Source organism: Thamnophis elegans, chromosome 9 (genome assembly GCF_009769535.1).
Source record: "Thamnophis elegans isolate rThaEle1 chromosome 9, rThaEle1.pri, whole genome shotgun sequence".
NCBI lineage: Eukaryota > Metazoa > Chordata > Lepidosauria > Squamata > Colubridae > Thamnophis > Thamnophis elegans.
Window position 1 is genome coordinate 48,979,969 of NC_045549.1, and position 25,916 is coordinate 49,005,884.

Below are 25,916 nucleotides of genomic sequence, written 5' to 3' on the forward strand. Positions count from 1 at the left end.
TAAACTTTATGGTACTATTAGAATTAATAATGTGCAGTTAGTAGGAGAATGGCTCAAATGAATTCATACAAGGTGACAAATCAAGCAACAAGCAGGACATTGACACTGTAGAAGCCATTTGAATCTATTTGTTTTCTTATCTGGCTTCCCTGACAATCATTAAGTGAACTATTTATGTTGACATAAATTAGTATCATGAAAGAAGAAAGAAAATACTTATTTCATTTACAGAGCTACTGGATATATTCATTTACCGAGCCAATGGTTTCCATTGACAACCATTTCATGCATCAAACTTGGAAAAGTGGGAGCTGGAATCTTATAAGAATAAATCTTATATTGTTTTTTTTACAAAATATGTATTCTGACAGTTCAGGCCAGAGAGGACGGTTTTCACAGGCCATTAGTAATGCAATAATAATACAATAGCAGGGTTGGAAGGGACCTTGGAGGTCTTCTAGTCCAACCCCCTACCTAGGCAGGAAACCCTATACTGTTTCAGACAAATGGCTATCCAACATCTTCTTAAAGACTTCCAGTGTTGGGGTATTCACAACTTCTGGAGGCAAGCTGTTCCACTGATTAATTGTTCTAACTGTCAGGAAATTTCTCCTCAGTTCTAAGTTTCTCTCCTTGATTAATTTCCACCCATTGCTTCTGGTTCTACCCTCAGATGCCTTGGAAAATAGTTTGACTCCCTCTTCTTTGTGGCAGCCCCTGAGATATTGGAACACTGCTATCATGTCTATTTGTAATTGGTGTGAAGCCTTGATTAGGATTAGAAAATAAATTTATATAAAAACCATCCTCAATTGGGGTTTAGAATAGAAATACTGAATTGGAATTTACGTTCCTTCAATAAACCTGATACAGTAGTCCAGAAGAAAATTGAATTTGTTCCTTTCATTAAAACTTCTACATCTGACTATATTTTAACTCTATAGGAGGCTTTTTAAAAAGGCTATCAGTTTGTGATAGTCATGCATAATTTTTAGCATTTCAGTGTGGGTTTTTTTTGTGTTGGGGTATCCCAGACCTTGCACATTGCTGCCTTCAATAATTTTCTGCTATGTAAACAGAATCCAATAAATCCCATCTTATTTGCTAATGCTTTCAGGTGGAGGGGGTACAGCCGAGGTTGGGAAAGCTGCATGGGTGAAAGAGTGTGGGGAGGTTCCTTCCTCCCTCCCCTTTCCCTCTCTTACTTTCCCTTTCAAGCAGGCAGTTAAGTGGCTGCTGCTGGGTGGATGAAAGAGCAAGGGAGAGTTTGCAAGACTGATTGGGAACCTTTGAAGGAATGTTGAAAATGAAGATCATATGACCACAGCAGCAGTAGCAGTGTACCAACAGTCAGTAGCATAGATGCTAAAGATTTATTTCACTTTTTTTTAAAAAAGAGAGAGACATTGATTCTGGGTAAGATGCTCAGTCCTCTTCCCAAAATTAACCTTATAGTTTGAAGTTCCTTCATAATGAGACTCAGATGTCTCTATACTATTAATGTATACCGTGGACAATTGGTTTAAAGGTTTAAAACGTGATGGATTTATTTCAAATATATTTGAATAGGAAAGGGTTGTGGTGGCACTGTGGTTAGGATGCAGTATTGCAAGCTAACTGCCCATAGCCATGAGTACAACCCTGACTGGCTCAAGGTTGATTCAGCCTTCCATCCTTCTGAGGTCAGTAAATTTGAGGACTCAGATTTTTGGGGGGCAATATGCTGACATTTGTAATTTGTTCAGAGAGTGCTGTAAGGAACTATAGAGTGGTATATGAGTGTAACTTCTATTGCTGTATTTGCAATATATACCTTCCATGCAACACGATACATGGTAGGAAACTCTTTAAAACAGAGATGAAAACTTCACTGAAAAGATGCATTATTTGGACTTATACAAATACAATAGCTTTCTTAAACAATATAAAACAGCAACCTGGGCAAGAAACTGAAAGTGTGTTATTTTAAATTACTCATTGCATATATCTAAAATAAAGAATAGAAAATCACTTCTAAAAAACAGTTAGGTACTTATATAAGGAGAAAATATTACTAAATGTTAAGTAATTCTCATATGCCATTCATGTCCCCAGAAAGTTGAGAAAACTTTCTGTGATTCCTTACATGAAATTCAATGTTCTTATTTGTTCTAAGAAAGTATGCCAGTTTAGAAGTAATGAGTAAAAGTTGATCTGAATGATAAATTAAATTTCATCTTTTTTATTAACTGGATTTATCATGAAAGAATTATAGTTCGCATACAGAGATTGTAAAACAATGTAAATAAAATGTGTGACTTCATGAACTGAAGATAGAAATGTACTTAGCACTAAAAGAATAAATTTAGCATAAATGTAGCCTCTTTGTTAATCATTATACACTGGCCTAAGGCTTCTTTCTTTAAGAGCTCTATTCTTAACAATAATATGACACCTTCAAATAAATATCAGTATGTGAAAAATATGTTCATGCGACCTATGAGAACAAGAAGAAAAGTAAAAGAATATAGTTTTATTTAAAACACAAAAGTAACCAGGGAGAGAAGAGAATGAATGTAACAGTATACAAGATTCTACCATTATAGGAGAATCACGGAAGCAGAACAATATTGGTTAAATGTTATGTAATGTAGGTTTTTTTAAAAAGAGGAATTAGTTCAGAGCCCATACAAATGCATAGCTGGGAATCACACTGATATTACAGGTGAATGATACAGAACAATTATATATACAACTATCTATTGATAGTTGTATATATAATAGCATATATTGTATACAATAGCTAATTGAAAGTCAACAGAAAACCTGATCCATTGTTATAGTGAAGCAGGGCATGTACATATACACCTAATCATCTCTGCATGAATCAATATGTTTAGAGACAGATTAGTATATATTTTACCAGGAAAGCAGGTTGTTAGGTGCTCTATTAATGCTTCTTGCGTGACTTGTTTTCGTGCTGAGTTCATTGATGAGATGGCCAAGCAAAGGATTTCTCCAAGTGGAATAAACTGTGATTGACTGATGGGTGACATACTGATTGGCGATACATCACCTGTAGATAAAAAATGAGATTTTGCTTAACCATCTTGAAGTGATTGCAATGAGACACGTACATGTTTCCATTACAACTTTAGAGTAAAGCCTAATAATACTTTGAAAACATAAAAAATGCAGATTGTATTTTTATAGAGATTAAAATAGCAATGCCTGTTTAATTCAAAAGTTTGGCTTAATAACTGAATGGAGGAAGAGAGAAAGAGAGGAGATTAAGATGTATAATTAACAAGGTACATTTGCAATTATAAGCAATTTTAAATAAAGTCTATATTAAGTTGTAAATTCTGTATAATTAAATTAGTGAACTCTAGTATAACATTAGTGAATTAGTGAAATAAGTATAACAAAGGTAAATACTGAACAATTTACTCATTGTACCAATGACATCAAAAGTCCAATGAAACTATTGGAAAGTAGTATACCTAAAATCATTGAGTAGTCTGAAATTGGGATTTTTAAAAAGTAATGAATGAGTACAAATTCTGATACAAAATGCCAGAACTGACAATTTTACCTTTTAGGTCATTTAACCAAGCATTTACTGGCCACTTTCTATTTATCCAAATCAAATGCTTTACAATAGCTGTATTGGTATAATATAGACCATTTTAAACAGCAGTAAGATTATCGCTTTAAAATTATCCACAATAAGGGCATGATCGAATTAATTTTAGAAGCCAAAGTACTATTTTTTTTCAAAACTACATTTTGTCTATTGTTCTTCAAATTCAAAGCAATATGGTAGAAAAGTGATGGAAAACCACAATAGGAATATGCGATTAACTTCATGCTCTCTTTTGGGGCTTTTGAAAGATACTTGGTAGCCACCTTAAGATATTATACCAGATATGTCACTAATCCAATCGATAAAGCGACTGCTTATGCTCCTAAGATTAAAAAAAAACTTTGATAGAAACTTGTCAAATGATTTATTTAAAATCAAATATACTTTATTTGGAGAGTGGAGACAGAGACAAGATACATATCCCAAATCTCTGTAACAATATTTTGATTATAAGTAGGAAGTACATGCAATGCTAATGCCCTGCCTGATATAAGTAGACATAAACGTAAGTTCATTAAATGTTTGAGAAAGGTTAAAGGAGCTGGATTCAATCTCTCAGTTGAATAATGAGTACTTATTATTGATAGGCAAACATTTTACAGTGGTACCTTGATACTCAACTGCTTCAAAACTTGTCGAATTTGGTACTCATATTTTGATGTGAAAATGTTGCCCAGTACTCTTTGTTTGGTACTCAACTTTCTGCAATAGGAAAAGGCAGACAGCTGGGGAGAGTGGACAGGAATCGATCATTCAGGGAAGGTCACTACAAAAGGAAGAGGGGGACCATCCGCCGCAGAGGAAGTCAACTATGCAGGGAAGGTTGCTAATATAGGAAAAGGGACAGACAGGAAACAAAGGGTCATGGGGGAAGTCAGGTGGTTTGTTTGGCAGTCATTGTTTTTAGTATTTGTTGTGCCTCCTGGAACCAATTAATTGTATTTTCAATGTAAGGACCTCCTATGCAAGCAGTGGTACGTGGTCAATTGGGGCCACAAATATTCACATATGTATATATTACACATGCTCATCTGCATTCACACAATGTACTAAACTGCTGAATTGAGAACATTATGGGAGAAGAAAACTTCCTCCTATTTTACCTGCAACTCCTTGTAGGATTCTGGTTCCCCACTGCTGCTAATACCAAGGAAATAAGTAAGTTTGACCTTGTTTCATCCCCACCCAGCACTTCTATTTTAAGGCTATTTTCTTGCTAAATTAATAGTGGGCAATGAGTGATCTGTTGAAACTTCTAACAGAATGTGATCAGATGGGAGGTGGGAAAACTGGGGAAAACTGGGAAAAACTCCCAGAGGATCTGTGGGCCATCTATCAAGCACCATATGTACTCTCATTTGCTTTACATGCTTTTTAACATAAATGTGAAAGTCACAGCATAGTTCAGAAATAAATCAGCCAGTTTTAGTGGGTTGAAGAGCAATGAATTGAATTTCAGACTGACCACAAACAGGGCAGCCTCAACAGAAGAGCACTTATGAAAGTTCTTTTTAATACTGTCCAGCAGAATACTAGAAAGCGTTACTGAAGAAAAAAATGATCATAAAGAAGAATAAGTCTTACTAAAATAAATATTTTGTAATGAAGTCTTGTCTTCACTGTCTTCAATGTTCAGGGCTTTACAAATTATAGAAAATAAAACAGAGGAAGTTTTAAAATAACCCAATCAACTTTCCAGTCAAAAGTTTACATTGAGAAAAATACTTCTAGCAACAAAAACCATCTTTTATAGGGAGGGGAGTCTGCCATCCCATTAATTCTTATACATTTTTTGAAACATTTGGTTCTGGCAAATTTCCTGAATACCATCAGGTTGGTGCTAATCAGATCTCCAAAGAAGAAGGGCACTGACTATGACACATCAAAAAAGTAATAAAAAAGTAACAAATGTTTACATATGTCTAATTGTTCCACCTCTTAAAAGCCTATCATAATTCGTTTTTTGATACCTTAGATAATGACTACTTGTTGTGTATCATGACAGTGCAATCCTCATTCATCTTCACTGCTGCCAGAATTAATTTTAAAGGCACTCAACTGATGACTTATAAGCTACTAAATGACTCATTTAAAAGACAAAGTACATTAGTAAAGCTTACAAAGAACCAATGTCAGCTCATCTTCTTTCTTCTCATGGAAATAATAAGTGGCTACATTTTATCCCAAATTTCCTTTGGGACTAGGAAATTTCAAGTACTTTATAACAATAGTTAAGCAAATAATTTGTGGGATGCTCTAATGATGGAAAAGACTTTTCAATTTCATTAATAATTGGAAAATACCTTTTTAAAACTAGAACTGTACCAGTTATATTAGTTTTAAGTCATACTGAGTTTTGCATGGTGTATCAAATCTTCTTTTCTAATATATGTGTAGCCAGGATATCTGGAGGGCTGAGTTTTTCAGAGATGAAATTGGTTTTATCTTAAACCATCAGTCAATTTTTTAAAAGGTGAAATGTTAGGACCCATTCAATACAGGAAAGTATCCCCCCCCCCCCCCCCCGAGGTTGGTTGGCTACAGTTTTTGCACTCTGGCTTTAACACATTATAAAATATATTTGCCATGGTGTATCTGTTATGGACTTTCAAAGATAAAACACAACAATTAGAACCCTTTTAATTAATAAAAGATGTTATTTCTTCTGAATGCTACTCCTTTTTGCTGGTATGGACAAAATCAAGCATAAAATCCCATTAAATTGCTATATTCAGCTTGTCAATATTTTTGTTACAAATGAAATGGAAAACTAAGGGCCACAAGATAAAATGGTTTTACAACTTGACAGTATGTTTTATTCAAATGCTTCCCATAAAGGTCTTATAACTACTACTATTAAGTGAAAGAAACAGCAGTCAACTCAGAACAAATAAAACAGAAATTCCTGCTCCCTGTTACCTTCTCATTTTCAGTACTCAGCATGAAAATGTCTACATAAAGAAGTTGTATTAGTGAACAAGATGCTGCTTATAGATTCTACAGAACTGTAAAACAGACCTGAATTTCATTAATTTACAAAGCTATTGTACAGCTCTCAATCAACATAACGCTAGACAGAATCTATCCCATTTTACAGACAGAAAATAAAATACAAAGTACAGTGAAATTAGTAGCTATAGAAATGAATAAGACCTCCATTGTGCCCATTCCTATATCTGCTCTATGTATTATTATGTGAAATCTTTAATATATCTAAACATCCAACTCTTTAAACATTTTAAACACTGCAACATAGGAGCAAAGATAAGCAAAGATGGTTTCTGCAATTATTTCTAGTCTGTTCACCAGCAATTGCCACAAGAGGCACTTCTATTTTCTTTGTAATGAAACAGCAGTTGCATCTATAAATTTCCTGGTATCACCTTGTGTTACATCAGTGGGTAAGCTTGTATATTTTTGTACCCAGAAGCAAAGATGAAACCACATATAGTCTGTTCTGGGTCACATGACCAGGAGGGAGGAGGGATGGTAACCACCACTCAACCGCATAACCCATAGGTGGGGGGATCATCTCTCCCTCATTCCCCACCCCCTGGCAATTTTGAGCCAGATGTACTATCTAGAACTCAGCCTTCCTTTTTTCAGCTTCTCAAACAGTATCAAATTTGGCTCTATTCCATTCAGTTTATTAAGTGTTAACCTGCCAATGGGTGGATAGTCACATGGAATCCTGAGCTCTTCTGCAATTTCCCCCAATATTCTTGGGTGTTGGAAAGAAAAAGGAATCTCTAAGGCAGGGGTCTCCAACCTTGGCAACTTTAAGATTTGAGAATTTCAACTCCCAGAATTCTGGGAGTTGAAGTCCACAGGTCTTAAAGTTGCCAAGGTTGGAGACCCCTGCTCTAAGGGACCCCTGCTCTAAGAGGCCTCTGCTCTAAGGGAGTATCCATCAACTTATGGATATTTGTATATATTGATATGTACAAGCCACTGATGATCTGAAGTTGAAATAGTCTTATGGTATGGTATCCCAAACTGCAACCATAATAAGAAAGTAATTTTGGCAGCATTCTAGTGTTTGACTTACTAGATTTTTCTTCACATTCTTTGAAGCTTCAAAAGTGTGCTATAGAACTAGAGTTTCTTTTCCTCCATGTTTCCCAGTATCTGTCTTAAGACATTGGACTGCTTTTGGTGTTTTGGTTCTCAATGAAAACATGCTTCTGAAGCATCAAGTTATGATAAGAAGAGGAGGTCTTAAAGTCTGCAATCTAGTTCCAGTGATCAAAAACACCTCTCTTGTCATCTCTCAGAAGCTACTTCAAAACTTTAACATTTCTCATTTGTAAATTCAAATAGAGATACCCAATTCGTTCTTCTGGTTTGTTATTTGTATACCCCTTTTAATTATTAAGACATTAGCTGATTTCATTTATAAATCCAGTATAACATCTTTTCTTCATAATTTTTGTAACCTGTTATTGTTAAATCCACATTCAAATCATCCTTAGTCCAGAACCTATAACTTCTTTTAGATCCATTTTTTTATAGGCAATCTTAACTCTTACTTTGTTCCCCAATATTGAATTCTTCCAAAGTTAAAGTATTTTGCTCCATTCTGTATTAGTAGCTCTCTTCTCCTTTAGTTATAATCTTCATAATCTCTTCTTCCTGATTCTGTCTAGCGTTCAACCAGAGTATTATCTTACCATTTTCTTTTTCTAATCAACAACATTTTCCCACAGAAAGATTTCTTAATTTCCAAATTTTCATATATTTCTATATAGAATTCTAAACAATCCACAGGAAGGATCCTGTAATTCATTTTAAAAAATCAAATTTATCTAGTCCCTTAGTTCATTTATAACTTTTCAATCAACATTCAGATCAACCTTTTGCCATTTATTCCAAAATAATAATTTTTAAGTCCTTAAATTTAAATAAAACTTATTTCGCCAAGGATTCTGAAGGTTCTTAATATCTGAGAAACCATTACAAACAAGCGATTAAGAAAGAAAGTATGGAAAACCTGTGTCCTTTTCGACAAAGATAACAATCCTTCACTTCCCAAAGCCCTAAACCAAAATTGCTGTGTTACAATGTCCTCATAGGGAAACTACTGTATGGGGCATGTGTGGGCAATGCCAAGTCCTCTTGTGACAAGAATTCTGAGAAACTGATCCATTTTCTGTCTTACTTTACCATGATCATCAGCTCTGCTTTCAGCAGATTTAAATTCATCAATGCTCTCCCCGAAGTCAGAAACAAAAGCATCAATGTGAAGCCTTGAGATCAGCCAGTATGTTGACAGAAACTTTCTGACATAGGAATTACTTACTTTTCTTGCTCTTGATAATGAATAACTTTGGGAAGTTATTCTTAATCAAATGTTTCTATTTGTTGACTGGACACTGCTAAATACTGCAATACCCCCGGTGGTGGGATTCAAATAATTTAACAACCGGTTCTCTATCCTAATGGCTGGCTGGATAGGTGTGGCCAGGGTGATCATGTGACTGGGTGGGCATGGTCAACTAGACATCAGTCATCACACCCAGCCTCATCTCTGGCCACTTGCCTCAAAGGCAGAGGGGTAGAATTCAGCCAGTTCGGATCGGGCTAATCCCACCATTGGCTGGCCCTGTTGCTGCTCATTTTTCGGCCTGTTTTGAAGTCTACAACTCTTAAAGTTGCCAAGGTTCGATACCCCTGAGCTAAATGTTCTGATAGATCAGTGTTTTTTTCAAATTTGGCAACTTTTAAGATGTATAGACTTCAACTTCCAGAATGCTGTCTGGGCAATTCTGGAAACCCACACATTTTGGGATTGCAAGTTTGAAAAATCAAACTTGCAATCAAAATGAGAAAATTAAAATCCTTTTTAGAATTTTAGCTCTAATAGAAACATGCTTTATACATAAAAACATAGAAAGGCATCTAAGGATCATTAATCTCCCCACCTTCATGGACCATAATTTATGAGAAGGAGTTTGCAATGATCTCAACAGAAGTTTTCCTCAACTCTGCTTTGTCTGAATATGCAATATCTATGCTCTATCATTGAGTTGTGATCATTCTGGCCTTGAAAATAGACACAAAGTTCTCTCAATAATAAGAATTGTCCTCCATTCTCTTTATTTATAGTATGGGACTCCAAAAATAGAAACAAAGTTTTCCCAATCATAAAACTGTCCTCCTCTGTCTTTATTTATATTCTGGAATAGTCAGATAATGAGGAAAAGCTGAGCAGGAGAGATACATGGATAGACATTATTATTTATCTGATTTATCCTAGAACTGTTATCGCTAGAAAAAGGGACTTTTACACTGATACTTAAGATTCCTTCCCTACTCCACCCCATTACTTTTTGGGGGGGAGGAGGTGTCTCTTGGTTTTCCATCCTCCTTTTCTTGATTTCCTTCCAAAGAGTTGCTTGTTGTCCAACTAAATGTGCTAGAGACAGATGTGTGTTTTAAAGCACAACCTGTTTTGCAAAGAGATGTACTGATATGAGGAAAAGGTCCAAATGGATGGAAAGATTTTTTACCCTCTTTCAAAGCTCACTTTGTGTTTGCCAGCAAATGTTTAAAAGACTTATGCAGTGGGGCAGAAAAAAGCACAATGGATGTGCAGTATTGAAAGATCTGAAGTGTGTGCCTACACAAGCTAACAATTCCTCTTCACCTTTCAAATCCAGATTATTGTACAGCTTCAAGAGAGGTAATTGAAGATTTGAAATCTTCATTTTTTTTTCAGCCAGTTTTTTTTTGCTGGTATTGGCCATTTTCAGGCCTCGAAAAACAGCTTAAAACTGGCTGAAAGCCCCAAAAACAGGCAGGTGGGGCCAGCCAGTGGTGGGATAAGCCACTTTGTCAAACGGGACAGAATTTTAACAACTAGTTCACCTGAACCGGTTCAAACCAGCTGAAGCCCATCTCTACTGCAACTCTCAAAAGTAAAAAAAACAGGTAAGACTGAAGTCACAAAAATATATTTTATATTTTGTACTGGAACGAGAATAGTAGAGTAGGATAGTTAGCAATTAATAAGAAACATAATTTATGTACAGAAAAGGGTAAATTAACAGGCAATTACCATCAGTGAGATAAAACAATTTTCTCAGAATGATCAGATCATGGTTTGATTTTTATGATCACACAAGGAAATTTAATACTATTATGTTAAAAGTTTGTCTTAAAAGCCCAAATGTCTTCTTCCTATTGAGTCTTAATTTGGTAGCATGTCCTCAAGGAATAAAGGAACTACTATGAAAATACATAGACAGACACCCCTCCATCCCACCCTACCACGCAAACGCGCCCATACACTGATATAAATTATTGTCCTTGTAGTTTGGCCATATCTTACTCACCCACATATAGCCCCTTAAACATTATACAGCGTAGGACAATTCTCCACAAACTTACTCGGGAGAAAGCCCAGATAAATACAGTGCAATTTGCTTAGTAATAAACAGGATTTTTTCCCCAATGCTTTAAATCTCATTTAAAAGAAAAGTCAGAATAAATTCTGCCCAGAATTGCAAACGGCTGTGCTGATGAACCACCAGGGGGAGTACTTTTTGTAGAAATAGACAATTGTCTCTCCTAAGAAGTATTTAATTTTGTGCTGACTTGCAAAATATACTCCCATACTTCATAAATTGGCAAGGACCATAAATAAAGAAGATATTTCTCCATCTTTTGGTGTTTTTCCAAACATGTTCTTATCTTTAATAATGAATTAGGTCTAGACTAGCCCAGGTTGTTTTCCAAACAAAGCTGACGAAATGCTATAATACATGTAAAACAACTCAGAATCACAACTATAACAATAGAATAGAGCTGGAAGGGACCTTGAAGATCTTCCAGTAAAGCCCCCTGCTCAAGCAGGAGAACAAGTGACTATCCAGTCTCTTCTTAAAAACCTCCAGTGATGGAGCGCTCACAATTTCTGAAGGCAAGTTGTTCCTCTGGTTATAATTGACCTGTTAGGAAGTTTCTCCTTAATTCCAGGTTGCTTCTCACTTTGATTAGTTTCCAACCATTGTTGCTTGTCCTGCCCTCTGGTGCTTTGAAGAATAATTTGACCCTCTCTTCTTTGAGCAGCCCCTCAAATACTGGAATACTGTTATCATTTCACCCCAAATTCTTCTTTTCTTTAGGCTAGCCAGACCCAAAACCTGCAGCCGTTCTTCATATGGTTTAGTCTCCAAGCCTTTGATCATCTTAGTTGCTCTTCTCTGAACTTTCCAAAGTCTCATCATCTTTTTGTAGTATGGTGACCAAAATTGGTTGCAGTATTCCAGGTGTGGTCTTACTGAGGTTTTGTAAAGCGGCACTAATATTTCATGTGATCTTCATTCTATGTCTCTGTTTATACAACCCAAGATTGTATTAGTTTTTTTGGCTGCTGATTTAATTTAAACTATAAAACAGATTCACTTAAACTATGAAAAATCTAGTATTGAAATACATAAAGTCTTATTTGTAGCATTCAATTTCTAAAAATGTTCTTAAAAGTTCACTTTGTTTCTTAAAGCAAACTGCTCGTAGAATAAAATCACTGCTGAGTATGCAGCATTGATCTGGATAAAAATAAAAATCTTTTTTATATTCCTATGTTTTAACATAGTCAGGGACAGGCAAGCTGAGAACTATATGTAGCCCTCAAAAATTTGGGGAGGGGGAGGAAACCCATAGAACTTCCTATATTGCAACAAGTGAAAGAAGTGAAAAGTTCAGTGAAAGAAGGGAAAAGTTGGTATTTTCATTGCAGGAGACAGTTCTCAAAGGTTTAACTCATGGATGGACTAAACACAGAATGCCATGAACTTTTGTTTTTTCTTTTGTGGGGAGCTGCTTTTCAATACAGATATTCCTCAAGGTTATGGTGGCAATTGGGAATTTCTGTTGCTAATGATGTGGTCCTAAAGCATGTCATGTAATTGCATCCTTAGCACCAGCCATCCAGGCAGTTCCAACAACTACTGTAATTCTACCCCATGTATGTCATTAAGTAAAGAGCTCACATAATTGTGACATGGAAAAAGTTGGGAAACCTAGGCAAGCTGGCCAGGCAGGAGAGCTATGGGCTTGCGGGTGAGTGCTGCAAGTAGGCAGTATGAACTACAGGCAGGAGGGCCTGAAGGGTGGCTAGGCATGGGTAGGTGCTGTGGTCCAGCACTATGGAGTGCAGGCAGATGGCTAAAAAATATGGCAGGAGTAACTTATGATTGTAAGCTTCTGATTTGTGGGAAGCTGGCAGGAAAGGTCACAAATGGGGATCATTTGATGCTGCAACCATCATAAATGCAACCTAGTTGCCACGTGCATGAATAGTGATCATTAAATAGTTGTCAACAGGTAGTCATAACCCAAGGATAACCCACTTCTTGTAAAAGCAATTTCCTAGATCTTAGGTCAGGGTATACTGAAAAAATAAGGTGATGTTATCTTCATTCAGATACCTAGAAAAATTAAGAAATGAATGAGAGTGGCACAGCAGTTAAGACACTGGGCTTGGCGGTTGCAAAGCCAGCAGCCCATTCGAGATCCAAGCACTCCGCAACGGGGTGAGCTCCTGCCCTTGCCCCAGCTCCTGCCATCCTAGCAGTTCGAAAGCATGCAAATGTGAGCAGATAAATAGGCATCACTTTGATGAGAAGGTAATGTCATGCTGGCCACAGGACCATGAAAATGTCTTCAGACAGCACTGGGTCAGTCATCTTGAAGTGAAGATGAGCACTGTCCTTATTTTCAGTAATGACTGAAAATAAAATCTGCAAGGACTCCTTTACTTATCTTTTATCCAACTCTACCCAAAATATTCCAGATATTTCTACCCAAAGACTGCAGAGGCTTATACTCTCTGTATAGATACAATATATCGTTGCCTTCTAAGGGAAGACTTTAGAAAGGTCTTCTAAGTGAGACATAACTAGTTCCTATCTTTGATAATTTCCTGGGATGGGAGAGAGGGTGGGGGGGGGCAGAGGATCTGGAGAGAGGAGTGGTAGAGGGCGAGGGGAAGTAGGGTAGAGGGGGATGATGGAGGGAAGTTAGAAAGTTGGAGGGTGGTGGAAGAAAGAGGTGTATGGAGAATGGAAGAGGTATATTGGGCTTTTATTTTCTGGGGCATTGTCGACAAGAGGAATTGATGCAATTACTGTTTAATACTGTATGGGGTATACATGTGAGTGTATGAAAATGAAAATAAAATATACTAAATAATTTCCTGGGCTAAGCAAAGAAACATTTATTTTTGCAGTATTTATTTACTTGTTTATTTAAACTATGTTAATAACTTTTCTATTGAAATGAGATACATTAAAATTTATTTCTGCCACTAGTCCAGAAACTAGAAGACCGTGAGTTTTAGCCCTGCCTTATCCTGGAAAGCCAGCTGGCTGTCTCTTTCAGCCCAACTCACAGGGTTGCTATTGTGGGAAAAATAAGAGGTGGGAGGAATATTAGATATGTTTGATGCCTTATTTATAAAAATAATAAAGGTAGGAAATAAACAAACAAGCAAAATAAATAAATAAAGCAAGCTTGTTTTTAACATGCTGCATGGTTTTGTTGTCTTTTTTTAAAACTTTAAACCTATAGCACTTTTGCTATAGGAATTCTTAGACGACATTGATTTGAAGGGTTAAGGTCAAACAAACTGGGAATTTGTAAACCTTAAACCAAGTTAGCAATATTCTGAAATTTGCATTCTGAGTGGAATTGTACATGTAGTTTAGCAATCATGTCGGACAGCCATTCAGTTACGTCAGTACTCAAAAGTAACTTTGTGATCAATCCTTGCAGCCAAACCAATGCTTTTGCAGGTGTGTAAAGTAGTGTAAAGGGAAGCTGAAATAAGATCATCAGAACACAGTTTCACAGTGACTTTTGGTTCGCAACTGAATTGCTGGTCTTAACTGTGGTCACAAAAAACCATATAATGGTATATGGTTTCTGACAAGCTGATAAAAGACTTGGAGGAGGAATGTGAGTGGAGGAAGGGTCTCGGAAGAGACTGGCTCTGGTTTCCTGGGCTGGAAAGGGGACAAGGTGAGAGAAGTACTTTCAGACTTCCAAGATTGTGTGAGTATAGCTTACAATGAAGGGGAATTAGCTTACTGGGTCATGTTTTCCTGTATGGTACTCATAAGGTTAATGCTGAATGAAGAGTACCTGAATTTGCAACAGATGCAACTGGTAGAAAGTGCAACTGAGAAATGCATTTACTCTGTAATTGGATGTTAACTTCTATTACAAAGTAAGGAGAAGCCAATTATTTATAGGGATAGAAATTGTGATTTTTAGCCATGAATTTGAAGGCAATTTGTTAACAAGATTAAGTGTACCTCTGGCCAATACATAAAAGGAATGTGAATGATAAAACATAGCACAACTAATTTTTTGAACAACATTCTGCACAACCCACCAACAAAGAGCCGCCTATGTATACACTTTTTGAAAATTGTTAAAACAAGATATGCTTTATTAAATAAATTGCTGGTTGCTGCCTCCACTTCAACCATATGGTAGAAGCAATGTCCCTCCACTAGGCACAGACAATTGTTTTCCACCACTCCCACCCATATAGATATAGAAGCAGTTGTATGGAAATAAATTGATTAATTTCAGGACAATCCTGTAGATTATGCAACAGCCCTCTCTGTACTGCTCATTTCTTTCCCATGCAACTGCCAAGCATGTGTGCCATTTTCCAAGATCCTTCCTCTGCGCAAGGAACAGGCTCACTTCCCTCCAGCCCAGGATTTTGTGATTTTAAAGATATGGGAGATACCAGATCTCCCAGTCCCTGATGTAGCAGTAAGTCCACCTAATAATTCTCTGCACTTACAGTGTGATGTGAATGAGACAATTTTGCCCGATGATAAGAAAGGCAAACCAAAGAGGGGCACTGAGATAAGATAGAGTACTGGTCAACACTTAATCCAGTTATTATCTTGCAGGCATCTCATTTTGCCTGCAAGATACAACACAGAAAAATGGAGATATGTCCAATGAACAACATAGGTCTCGAGACTGAGCTGCTAGTAATGGTAGTCAATGCAGACAGCCTCAGGCAAAGACTTAATTCTGGCAAAGCTACAAGTAAAAGGTTTGAAATTGCATTAACCCATTACCATAATAAGGGGCAGGTATGTACTGTCTTCCCACCTAAAACTTCAAACCTGTTGTACCACACTGATAGAAAAAGGGGTATAAGAATATGTCACAAGCATTTCCATGACTATGTAGTCACTGAAATTCTTACATAATTATTTAATTTACTTGTTTTTGCAATAAATTTATTTATCAGAGTACCTGCATCTCTGAAAGCCTGCCTGCATATGTTTCCAGTTCTAATATTTGCCATTAAAATTCCTTTAATGAAATCTGTTTTGTTATCATATATATTAACAAGGCTCTGGAAGTAGATATTAAGTCTGGGGATGAGGAGATTATCAAACAGCTATTTTCAAAGGCACTATCAGGAGTAGACAAAGAAAATAGGATTATCTGAGAAGCAAATTTCACTAGACTTTATACCTGTGTCCAAACTGTCATCCACACAGCAAACTCTAAAAGACTAACAGTTTCTGGCTTCCTTTATTTTTGAACTGTTCACATTTCAGTTGTCTCTGGAACAAGAGCAATAATGCCTCTCTGCATTGTATCTATCATTATAACATTTAGTAACTTGCCTTCATTTGTTTTGATTTCCTTATTCCTTCCGGAGTCCTTTTCCCTTTTGTACTGTTGAAGGCATAGTCTCATTTTTATTTGTAAGAAGATCTGGGAGACTTTCTAGGGTATGAATGCTTTAAATAAAGAAATTAAATAAATTAGTCACCTTAATGATGCCTCTGATTGCGATGTAACATACTCTTTTATCCTGTGCTCACCAGGGGAGACTTCAAGGAGCACCAATTGAACAGCTCCAGCAATAGTCATATTTAAAGCCTGATATATGGACAGTTATAATACTTTCTTTCCATGCCCACTCTAGCTTTTATCAATCAATGTGGTCTTTGAAAAAAGTTCCTATTTGTTATAAACAAATTTGTCATTTCCCAAATCTGTTCCTTTCATGTCTTGTATTGTTTTTGTATTGCATGCATGAGATCAGAGGTCACTATTAAATTAATGTTATTTCTGCTGTATCTAAAATAATTGGGACTGTACAACAATTATTACAAATTGTAAGCCTTGGCTTGAACCAAAATTATTAAAACTTAAATTAAAAGCTATACCAGGGGGAAAGTGGTAGAATAATCAAATGTTTGTCTTCTATTGTTTTTTAATATATTATTTGATGAACTACTTCTTTCCAGTACTATCAAGGTATTTTTCTCAGCTATTCCATTCCATATCACTCCAGTACAGCTTAAATAAACCCCATACATATACATTTAAAATAAGCTTGCTGAAAACAATAAAATTTACTGTTTAATAAATATGAATGGAATTGATTATAAGGAACTTTTTTTAAAAAAAATAAGCCCAGTTAACAGAATATATATTGAAAACTAATGAAGTATTGAAATGTGTCTTTGATTTTTAAAAAAGTTTGCAAACAGAATTACCCAACTTAACAATAACTATAACACTCCTGAAAATTCAAGTTGGATAATTATTTCTGACATTATTTTCTCTCTCTCTGTCTCTCTCTCTCTCACACACACACCCTTCCTTGAAAGTATACAGGCTTATACTTGCCTCTGAAACAACTCTATAAGGAACTGGAAGCTTCACAATGTAAGATTTTAAACTTTGATTTTTCCAAAGCCAGATACCAGATTTGATTGCATTACATTCTTAATAATCTTAAAATATTTCTAGGAAATGTGAGATGAAATCATTCATAAACAGAACATGCCAAACATTCTTGAAATAGACGCGAAAGAAAACTGGTTTAAAAATCAAATGGATGTAAATTTAAATGCAAGTTTATGATGAAATAAATACAATCAACTTTTACAATAAGCACACAATTAGAGCAAATATTTTTCAGAGGGTATGTTAATTTACCATACAAGTTTATATGATACTGGAAATCTACTGACTAAAAACAGATTGAATTGACATTCTTGGGCCATTGGAATACTCAACATCTTACACACAAATGCATAAATACATACATAGACATGCACACCAAGAACAAATATTCACTCCTGTTTTGGATTAGATTCTCAATACAAAAACCTAATTGTATATGTGAAAGTGTTAGGAACTACATTTCTACCATCTATATATGTGTCTTGTCTCCCTGCTGGACATTTCATTATCTATACCAGTAAGTCTACCTGACTGGCAACATTAACTTCCCTGGGGCAGAGAGATCTTTCACTCTGACTTTACTGCATTCTGTGTTCCTGGCCATTCGCCAAATTTCCTGCCAAGCCACAGATTCTTTTTCCTAAATAAGAAGAGAGAAACCAGTTTTTTAAAAAAAAAAAAACATAATAGCTATAACAGTTCCAATTATTAGTCAGAAAACTATAGCAAGGCAAGAATTGCAGTTCCAATGACAGTGTGCCATGTGAAAGAGAAAAAAAGCAATAGAGGCAATTTTTCTTTTGAGTTGAATTAGCAAATAACATTGTTCTTAGAAATATACCCATTATGGATGACCTGGATGTTTCCAGTATTAATCCCTACTGCTAGACCAAGTTATAAAAACTTTTAAACTTTTCACCACAGAGCAAGGCAATTTCATGACAGAAAAAACTATTGTATTAGCTTCATTGATACTCATAGCAACTCTGAGATATTCTGTCCCATCAACATAATATATATGATTTACAATTTTGGATGCTGCCCACTAACTAAATAATTTTACACACACACCCATTTAACAATTATTCATCAAAATCCACATACCAGTACTTGCTTTCTTATATTCTAATTCATGTGGCCTATATTTTTAAAAGATTATTTTCCACCATAGTAAAGGGCAGCAAAAAGGACATACAGTATATGTTCATGTCCAAAATACTAAGGTGCTGGAACAGAGACAAAGAGTTGTTTTTCTTTAAGTACTGCATTCCCATATGAATTATTTTATCCAGGGGGCTATAGTCAGAGCCAGTGGTAGGCAGGATGAAAACAAAACAGAACCCACTTCTTTTTTCTCTCTCTCTACTTCTCTTCTCCCCCCTCTCTTTAAATATGTCTTTTATCTTTCTGATGTTTCCTTCTGTATGTTTCTCTCTCAGGCTACAGGAAAAGGAATATAGCTCAGTGTCGCCAAGGGTCACTTTAAAATTGAACTTGTTATTCATTTCTCAGTTAAGGACACACATTACAGACTGAAAAGAAGCATGAACTACATCTCATGTGCATTTTAGGTACACACCCCACAATGTGGAAAGTTACTGCAGCTAATCAACATTGTGTGTGGAAATGGAGTCACCCTTTTTGCTAGTCCTAAACAAGCAAGTTGTTTCTAGTATTTTTCTTTGTTCCGGGAAATTTGCTAAGCTTTCTTTGGAAATATTTTTTATAAATATGAAACTATGTATTTAATGCAGGTCACACGTGAATTTATATTTGCAATATGCAAATCTGATAATGAAGCAACTGTTTTGATTTGGTTATGTATGTGCTCAAACAGGCCAAACTAAACATTCAAGAAAGTGATGCCACAACATGATGTAACTCAAAGCACAGCAATTATTTCTAAAAAAAATATTGGCTGAAAGCATTATAAAATCCTCTCAGAAAGAGCATCATATAATTCCTAGTTAATTTCAGGGTTTATTTTTAATACAAATACAGTATAACTTGATAGTACTTTTTGGTCTTAGAAACAGTCACTGGTTTTAACAAAAACACAAAATATATTTGCATATCATTCCTCTTAGCATCCTAAATAGCTACATATTTCCAGACCATTAACAGGTGCTAAAACTACATTAGATACTTTTTCTCTGCACAGAGGAATTATTTACAGGCTACAGAACTGACTATAGGAAATTGCTATATAACTGAACGAAGTACCCAAATCCCAGAAATCATTTCATAAAATAATTTGGTTTCTCCTTCCAGGAGAGGAGAAAGTAATTCCAAACTTTCCGACATCATGCCTTTTACGATGGGTTACAAAGGGTAATGCCACCACGCTTGTAACTATGCCGAGCGTTACGGCGGTGGCGTGATGCTGAAAGTAGCTCTTCCTAAATAATGTCAATCAATCTGCAATTAGATAAACCTTAACACTGATCCCCTACGCTCCTCACCTCTTATCACATTAGTACAGAAAGAAACCCTGCAAATCATAGGCAGGCAATTAGTCCAAAATGGAATGAAAATAATCTACTCTGCAGCCTTTTAAAGATGCATTCTATAATCCCCAAAGATTCAAAAGCATTACCTCACCGCTGCTTTGAGACAAACTGAGCATTCACTCTGGGCTCTTCCCAGCATTCCCTGGTTCACACAAAGACAACAGAGGTGTGACCAATCACATTGTGGCAAGCAGGCACTGTTTGAAAGCTCCCTCCCTGCACTGCCCATTGACATGCTCGCTGGCAGCCTGCTGAACTTGTTGTCATGGCAACACATCTTAGCTGCTCTCCACTGAGGTTTGTTATATTATTCAGCCCCTCTCCCTTTTCACCATTCACTTTTGCTAATTAAAAATTTAGGCCCACGTTTTGCGTTTTGGAGCAAACAGAAAGAAACAGACTCCTTGGTCTTGAAAAAGCTGAAAGTGCATAATTAAAAAATTAATTACAGGATCTGTTCTAACCTATCAAAGGTCCGCTACTCGGTCCTGGACAGATGAACTCCTCATACAAGCCCGTCTTTGTTTTACAGCAAACAAGCTCAGACCAAAAGCATCCCCTTCTACATCTTGCAGACCACGCTGAGACAGAGACAGCCTTCTCCTTAAAATCATGGCTTCTATACTATCGGCTGGCTAAAATACTTTCTCAACAGTGCTCTGAGTGCTCTTGTGAAGTGAGGCTAAACAGTACATTGTCAAGGAGCGATGTTATTATATTGAATATGCAGAGCCCACATGGTCCCTCAAATGACCTCATGGAGCTTTCCTTTGAATTGCAATGATGGGTAAAGTCATAAAAAAAAGAGAAAGGACCTAAAAATGAATTACAACTCAGGATTAAAGCTATATTGTCACAATGATATGCTTAAATAGTGAGACAACCATAGCTGACCAAATAGGAGAGGTCATAAATAGCAAACTTGTGAATGCAAACCTGTGTATCTTTGGGGTTACAATTCCAATGTGCTGGTGCTGGGTTTCTTTGAAGAAATTCAAGGGTTTTAAAAGTGAAGCAGTTAACTACTTTTAAGGACATTATTTGCTTTTTATTGGAAATTATTTGATTCCGTCCTTGAAAGAAAAACAATTTATGACAATATGTTTTGATGGCCACATCATTTTGTAACTTCTTTTTGATTTAAAAATAAAGGTTCCCTTCGTACATATGTGGTAGTCGTTCCTGACTCTAGGGGACGGTGCTCATCTCTGTTTCAAAGCCGAAGAGCCAGCGCTGGCTGAAGACGTCTCCATAGTCATGTGGTCAGCCTGACTAAACGTTGAAGGTGCCCAGAACATTATTACCTTCCCACCAAAGGTGGTCCCTATTTTTTCTACTTGCATTTTTACATGCTTTCAAACTGCTAGGTTGACAGAAGCTAGAACAAGTAATGGGAGCTCACTACATTATGTGGCACTATGGATTCAAACCGCTGAACTGTGAGTTTCAGAGAGATTGTACAGTATATAACTGTTCACTAAGGTTTAACCTTCCTCTTGACTACTTAACAAATTAACCTCAAAGTTTATGGGTTCCTTCCCTGTCAACAGATCAGATAATAGCTTTCCATCTGTAATTGCCCATCTCAATAAAAGTACAATTCACTTTTCTGTGATTGTATGAAAGTCGTCTCCTTATTCCTTAGGATCAGGGCCTTCCCTTTCCCCATTTCTTATAGATGGAAAGGGAGATAAAGTATATTCTGGAGTCCTGACTTACAGGACTTTGCTAAGATTTGCACCAGTGGTGGGTTCCGGATTCCCCCGGCGTCATCCACATGGACATGCATGACATGTGCGCACATCATACTTGCCTATGATGCTTCTGCAGGCCTCCACGATGCTCCAGCTGCTCAGTGGAGCGTCTCACAGGCGCCGTACATGCCATACACGTGCGTGGAAGGGCCAAAGGCTTAAAGCACAGGTAAGAAGCTTGGGCGGGCCCTCCGGAGCACCGTACCGGAAAGGTATCAGGTGCTCCGGGCAGGATCCGGTACGCTCATACCGGGGCGTAACGCCTGCAACCCACCACTGATTTGCATCCTTTGAAGGTCTCCACTGACATTAGTACCAAAAAGGCTTCTATCCATTCCATTCAATAGTGTTTGACTTTTCGGAAACTGCCTAGACAAGTCCCTGCAGTTTTCTTAGCAAGTTTTTTCAGAAGCGGTTTGTCATTGCCTCTTTCCTAGGACGGAGAGAAAATGATTACTGAAGAACTGAAGAAGCTTCTTGGATGAGAAGTGAAACATTTTCAAGGAAAACCCAAGAAGATCTAGTTGCTTTTTGAAAAGCACCTTTGGGACAACTATGACCTGGATGATTGAATGTCTCCATAGATATTTGACTGATTCAAGGTCACTAGGTGGGTTCATGCCTAAAGTGGAACTAGAACTGATAATTTTCTGGTTTCTAGGCTGATGCTTTAACCACTACAGCAAACTGGCATAAAAGGCATAATGGCTGTATTTTTTGCACAACTTTCTATTAATCTGTCAGTAACAAGGACTAGAAAACTACAGAAACAGAAAGATAAAACTGAATAATTTATAAAGCACTGATACATCATCTCTATTACTAGACTAGTTATGCATTCATCCCTATATTCATTTATAACACAGCAATTGTCAGAAGAAAATACCAGTTCACAGACTGATAGCCTGTAAATAGCCTTACTTTCGCCAGATAATTCAAGAAGTGATTGTAAACAAAACTAACCTTAGTATTTGTGAAGTATAGATAGCTAATGTGAGATCTACAACATGATTTCTCAGGGTCAGTATAGGAGGCATATAAATGTAACAAATAAATAAATAGCTAAAGTTAATTAGGTATTAAAATTAAGACATCTGTTAATAATATTACCATATGTTATATATTGTATTGTATTGCATTGTATATTAATTATATTATATTATATATTACTATGACATATACAATATATACAATATATAGAGGAATGGCTCCCAATCTCTTAGTACGAGGGTCTGGTTCCATGGACAGAGGTTTTTCTGCAGACTGGAGGGAGCGTGGTTTCGCATGCTTTCTGCATCCCACGGATGGGGTTTGCTTGTTTGCTCTGGCATGCCATGGTCCGATGCCAGTCCATTGACCAGGGGTTGGGTACCCTTGACCTAGAGTAGCCCCAGGGCAAAACAGGTGGTAAATTTGTGTCTCTATGTGTATATGTGTGACATTTTCCATCTCTTTTCCTAAGCAATCTCAAGCTGTGCAGATCTTAAACATGTAGCAATATTTGTTAGATGGGTGCTAAAATCAGGTATAATATCTTTAATAGGGTAAAATATATAACTTCATAAATTGCATATCAAATATAATTTTTTTAAATCACCACACAACTCAAACACCGTCAAATTATAACTTTCAACACATTATAATAAGGGATTCCTTAAGGATAAAAATTAATAACAGTGGAAATGTATCTCTAGAGATACTTTTCATCTGTTCTACCAAGAACACACACAACAGAATGATACATGAATTCTAAAAAGGAATACTTTAAGTTATGAAGATCAGATGTCTGGATATCAACAGAAACTCTGCGACATGCTGCAGTTGCCAGTCTCAGTTGTGATCACTAAGCAAGGACTATCTGTACACAGGTTTTTCTCACTGCCTTTTCTTATCTGAGATATTTGGAAAGTCTTTATTTATTTGACTTCTATGCGATCTATTTTGTCTCTAAGTGGCTTATAGTCATGCAATAAATGAGAACTATATATTTACATAAAAATCTTTTTTGTAATGATGTGACCAAAACTGGAAGCAGTATTCCAGTTTACTAAGCGGTACTAATACTTAACATGATTTTTTTTCCCTATGCCTCTGTTTATACAACCAAGGATTGTATTAGCTGTTCTGTCTGCTGCTGCACACTGCTGCCTCATTTTTAATTGATCATCCATTAGAACTCCAAGGTCCTTCTCACAGTTACTGTTTTTGAGCCAGGTTTCACCTAATCAGTACTTGTACCTTCGGTTGTTCCTACCTAAGTGTAAAACCTTGCTTTTCTCCACATTACATTTCATTTTGTTGTATAGGATCCATTGTTCAAGTATCAAAATCTTTTTGGATCCAGAGCTTGTTGGCTATTCTTGCCAGTTTAATATCATCTGCAAATTTGATGAATTCCCTTTCTATTCCTTCATCTAGGTTATTTATGAAGACATTGAAGTGTACTGGGCCCCAGATGGAACATTGTGATACTCCACTGCATCCTTCCTTCCATGGAGATGTAGTACCATTAAGGACTACTCGTTGAGTATGGTTTGTCAACCAGTTATAAATCCATTTGGTGGTTATGCTGTCTATCCTACATTTTTCTAGTTTATCAAGAAGTAGGTTGTGGTCTACTTTGTTGAGTGTCTTACTGTTGAGACTTTGGAAAAAGAAAAATAAGAACAACTAAGATTATTAAAAGCCTGGAGACCCCAACATATGAAGAACAGTTGCAGGATTTAGATATGGCTAGTCCAGAGGAAAGAAGGACTCGGGGTGACATGATAGCAGAATTCCAGAAGTTGAGGGCTGCCACATAGAAGACGGGGTCAACTTATTTTCCAAAGTACCAGAGGGTAGGACAAGAAACAATGGATGGAAACTGATCAAGGAGAGAAGCAACCTTGAATTAAGGAAAACAGTTAACCAGTGGAAATTGTGGGGCTGAGCAGGGGGTGGACTAGAAGATCTCCAAGATCTCTTCCAGCTCTATTCTGAATTGAAAGTTACTAAAATTGTTTTTGTTTATTGAAATGAAGGAGAAAGTCATTCCCTTATAGATTTTTTCTTTATTATATTATTATTTTTCTATTTTTTAAAATTTGTATTATTTTTAATGCTGCAGTAATTTTTAGTAAAATTATCATAAAAAGAAGTTAAAATAGAAAGTTTCCACATGTGCTCTGCTTAAAAAGATGCGCTTTTAATTCTATCCACTAAATATATTGTAGTATGTATTCAAAGTTCTACCAATTTTGACAAAGATAGACTGGCTTAACTGAAACATGTGCAATTTCCACAGTAATCTTCTTCATTGTTTATTTGCCATTTTTTATGATGCCCTTGAGCATCCCCCCATTTTTTAAATAGCACTCAATTATTGTAGTTCATTCCATCTGGATGGGAGGTAAATGTAAAATGCACTAAACTCTATCAGCAACTATTTGGCACTCCTACAAATCTACATAAGAAGTTTTTTGTTCCAGTTCTGACATATCATAGGCAGAGCAGCTCTGATAACTGTGCAAAAGAGTAATGACTTTAGTTTGTTTCCTTTTTTGTCAACACCCTATTTCATTAAAATACAATGAAGTATCATATTTGGCAAATATGATATGCCTGCATTAATAAAATATTACTTTTAAGATAACGATAACCCAAAATAGATAACAGTATACAGAGAATTAGAGAAATAAATGTCTTAAAACATCTGGGAGCATTAACTTGAAGGAAACTGGGAGAGACAAATATACTGTTGTTTTAGCTGGCAGTGACTGGAGACAGTTTCATACTGAGGGACTTCTTTTTCCCCCCTAAAGTTTTTTATTTTTTCATTTTCATAACATATAACCACATGTATACCGTTACATAGCCAATATTGTATTATTAAATGTTTACATCAATTCATCTTACCATCAACTTCCAAAAATAATTATTGGCTCTTCTGCTCTCCATACACCATATTTGTCACTTTCTTCTCCCTCTCTCCTCCCCCTCCCTCCCTCTTTTCTTGCCTCTGTCACCCTTCTCTTCTCTACTTCCCCTTCTTCTCTCTCCCCTTTCCACTCCTCCTTTCTCTCCTCCTCTTCCCCCCGCCCTCTCTCCTATCCCTCTCTTCTTCACTTACTTCTCTCCTCTACTTCATACTCTTCATCTCATTTACTTGGTGTATTTCAGTTTCTGTGTGAGCTCCATTTTATGCTGATGGTATTTATAATTCCTTTTCAGTATACTTATTTAATTTTAACATATATCTTCCTCCTTCTTTTTTTAAAAGAAAACCAAAAGGTATACATATAT

The 25,916-nt window shown here is 36.3% G+C and overlaps 1 protein-coding gene across 2 annotated transcripts in view; it reads right to left on the reverse strand.

The window, feature by feature from the left end:
- The window catches only part of STOX2 (storkhead box 2), a 161,320-nt gene that overhangs the window by 16,521 nt on the left and 118,883 nt on the right, over positions 1 to 25,916 (reverse strand). For both annotated transcript variants that reach the window (XM_032223964.1, XM_032223966.1), the window contains exon 2: positions 2,903 to 3,055. In XM_032223964.1, coding sequence (XP_032079855.1) covers positions 2,903 to 3,055 — 153 coding nt within the window. The remainder of the gene's footprint in view (positions 1 to 2,902; positions 3,056 to 25,916) is intronic.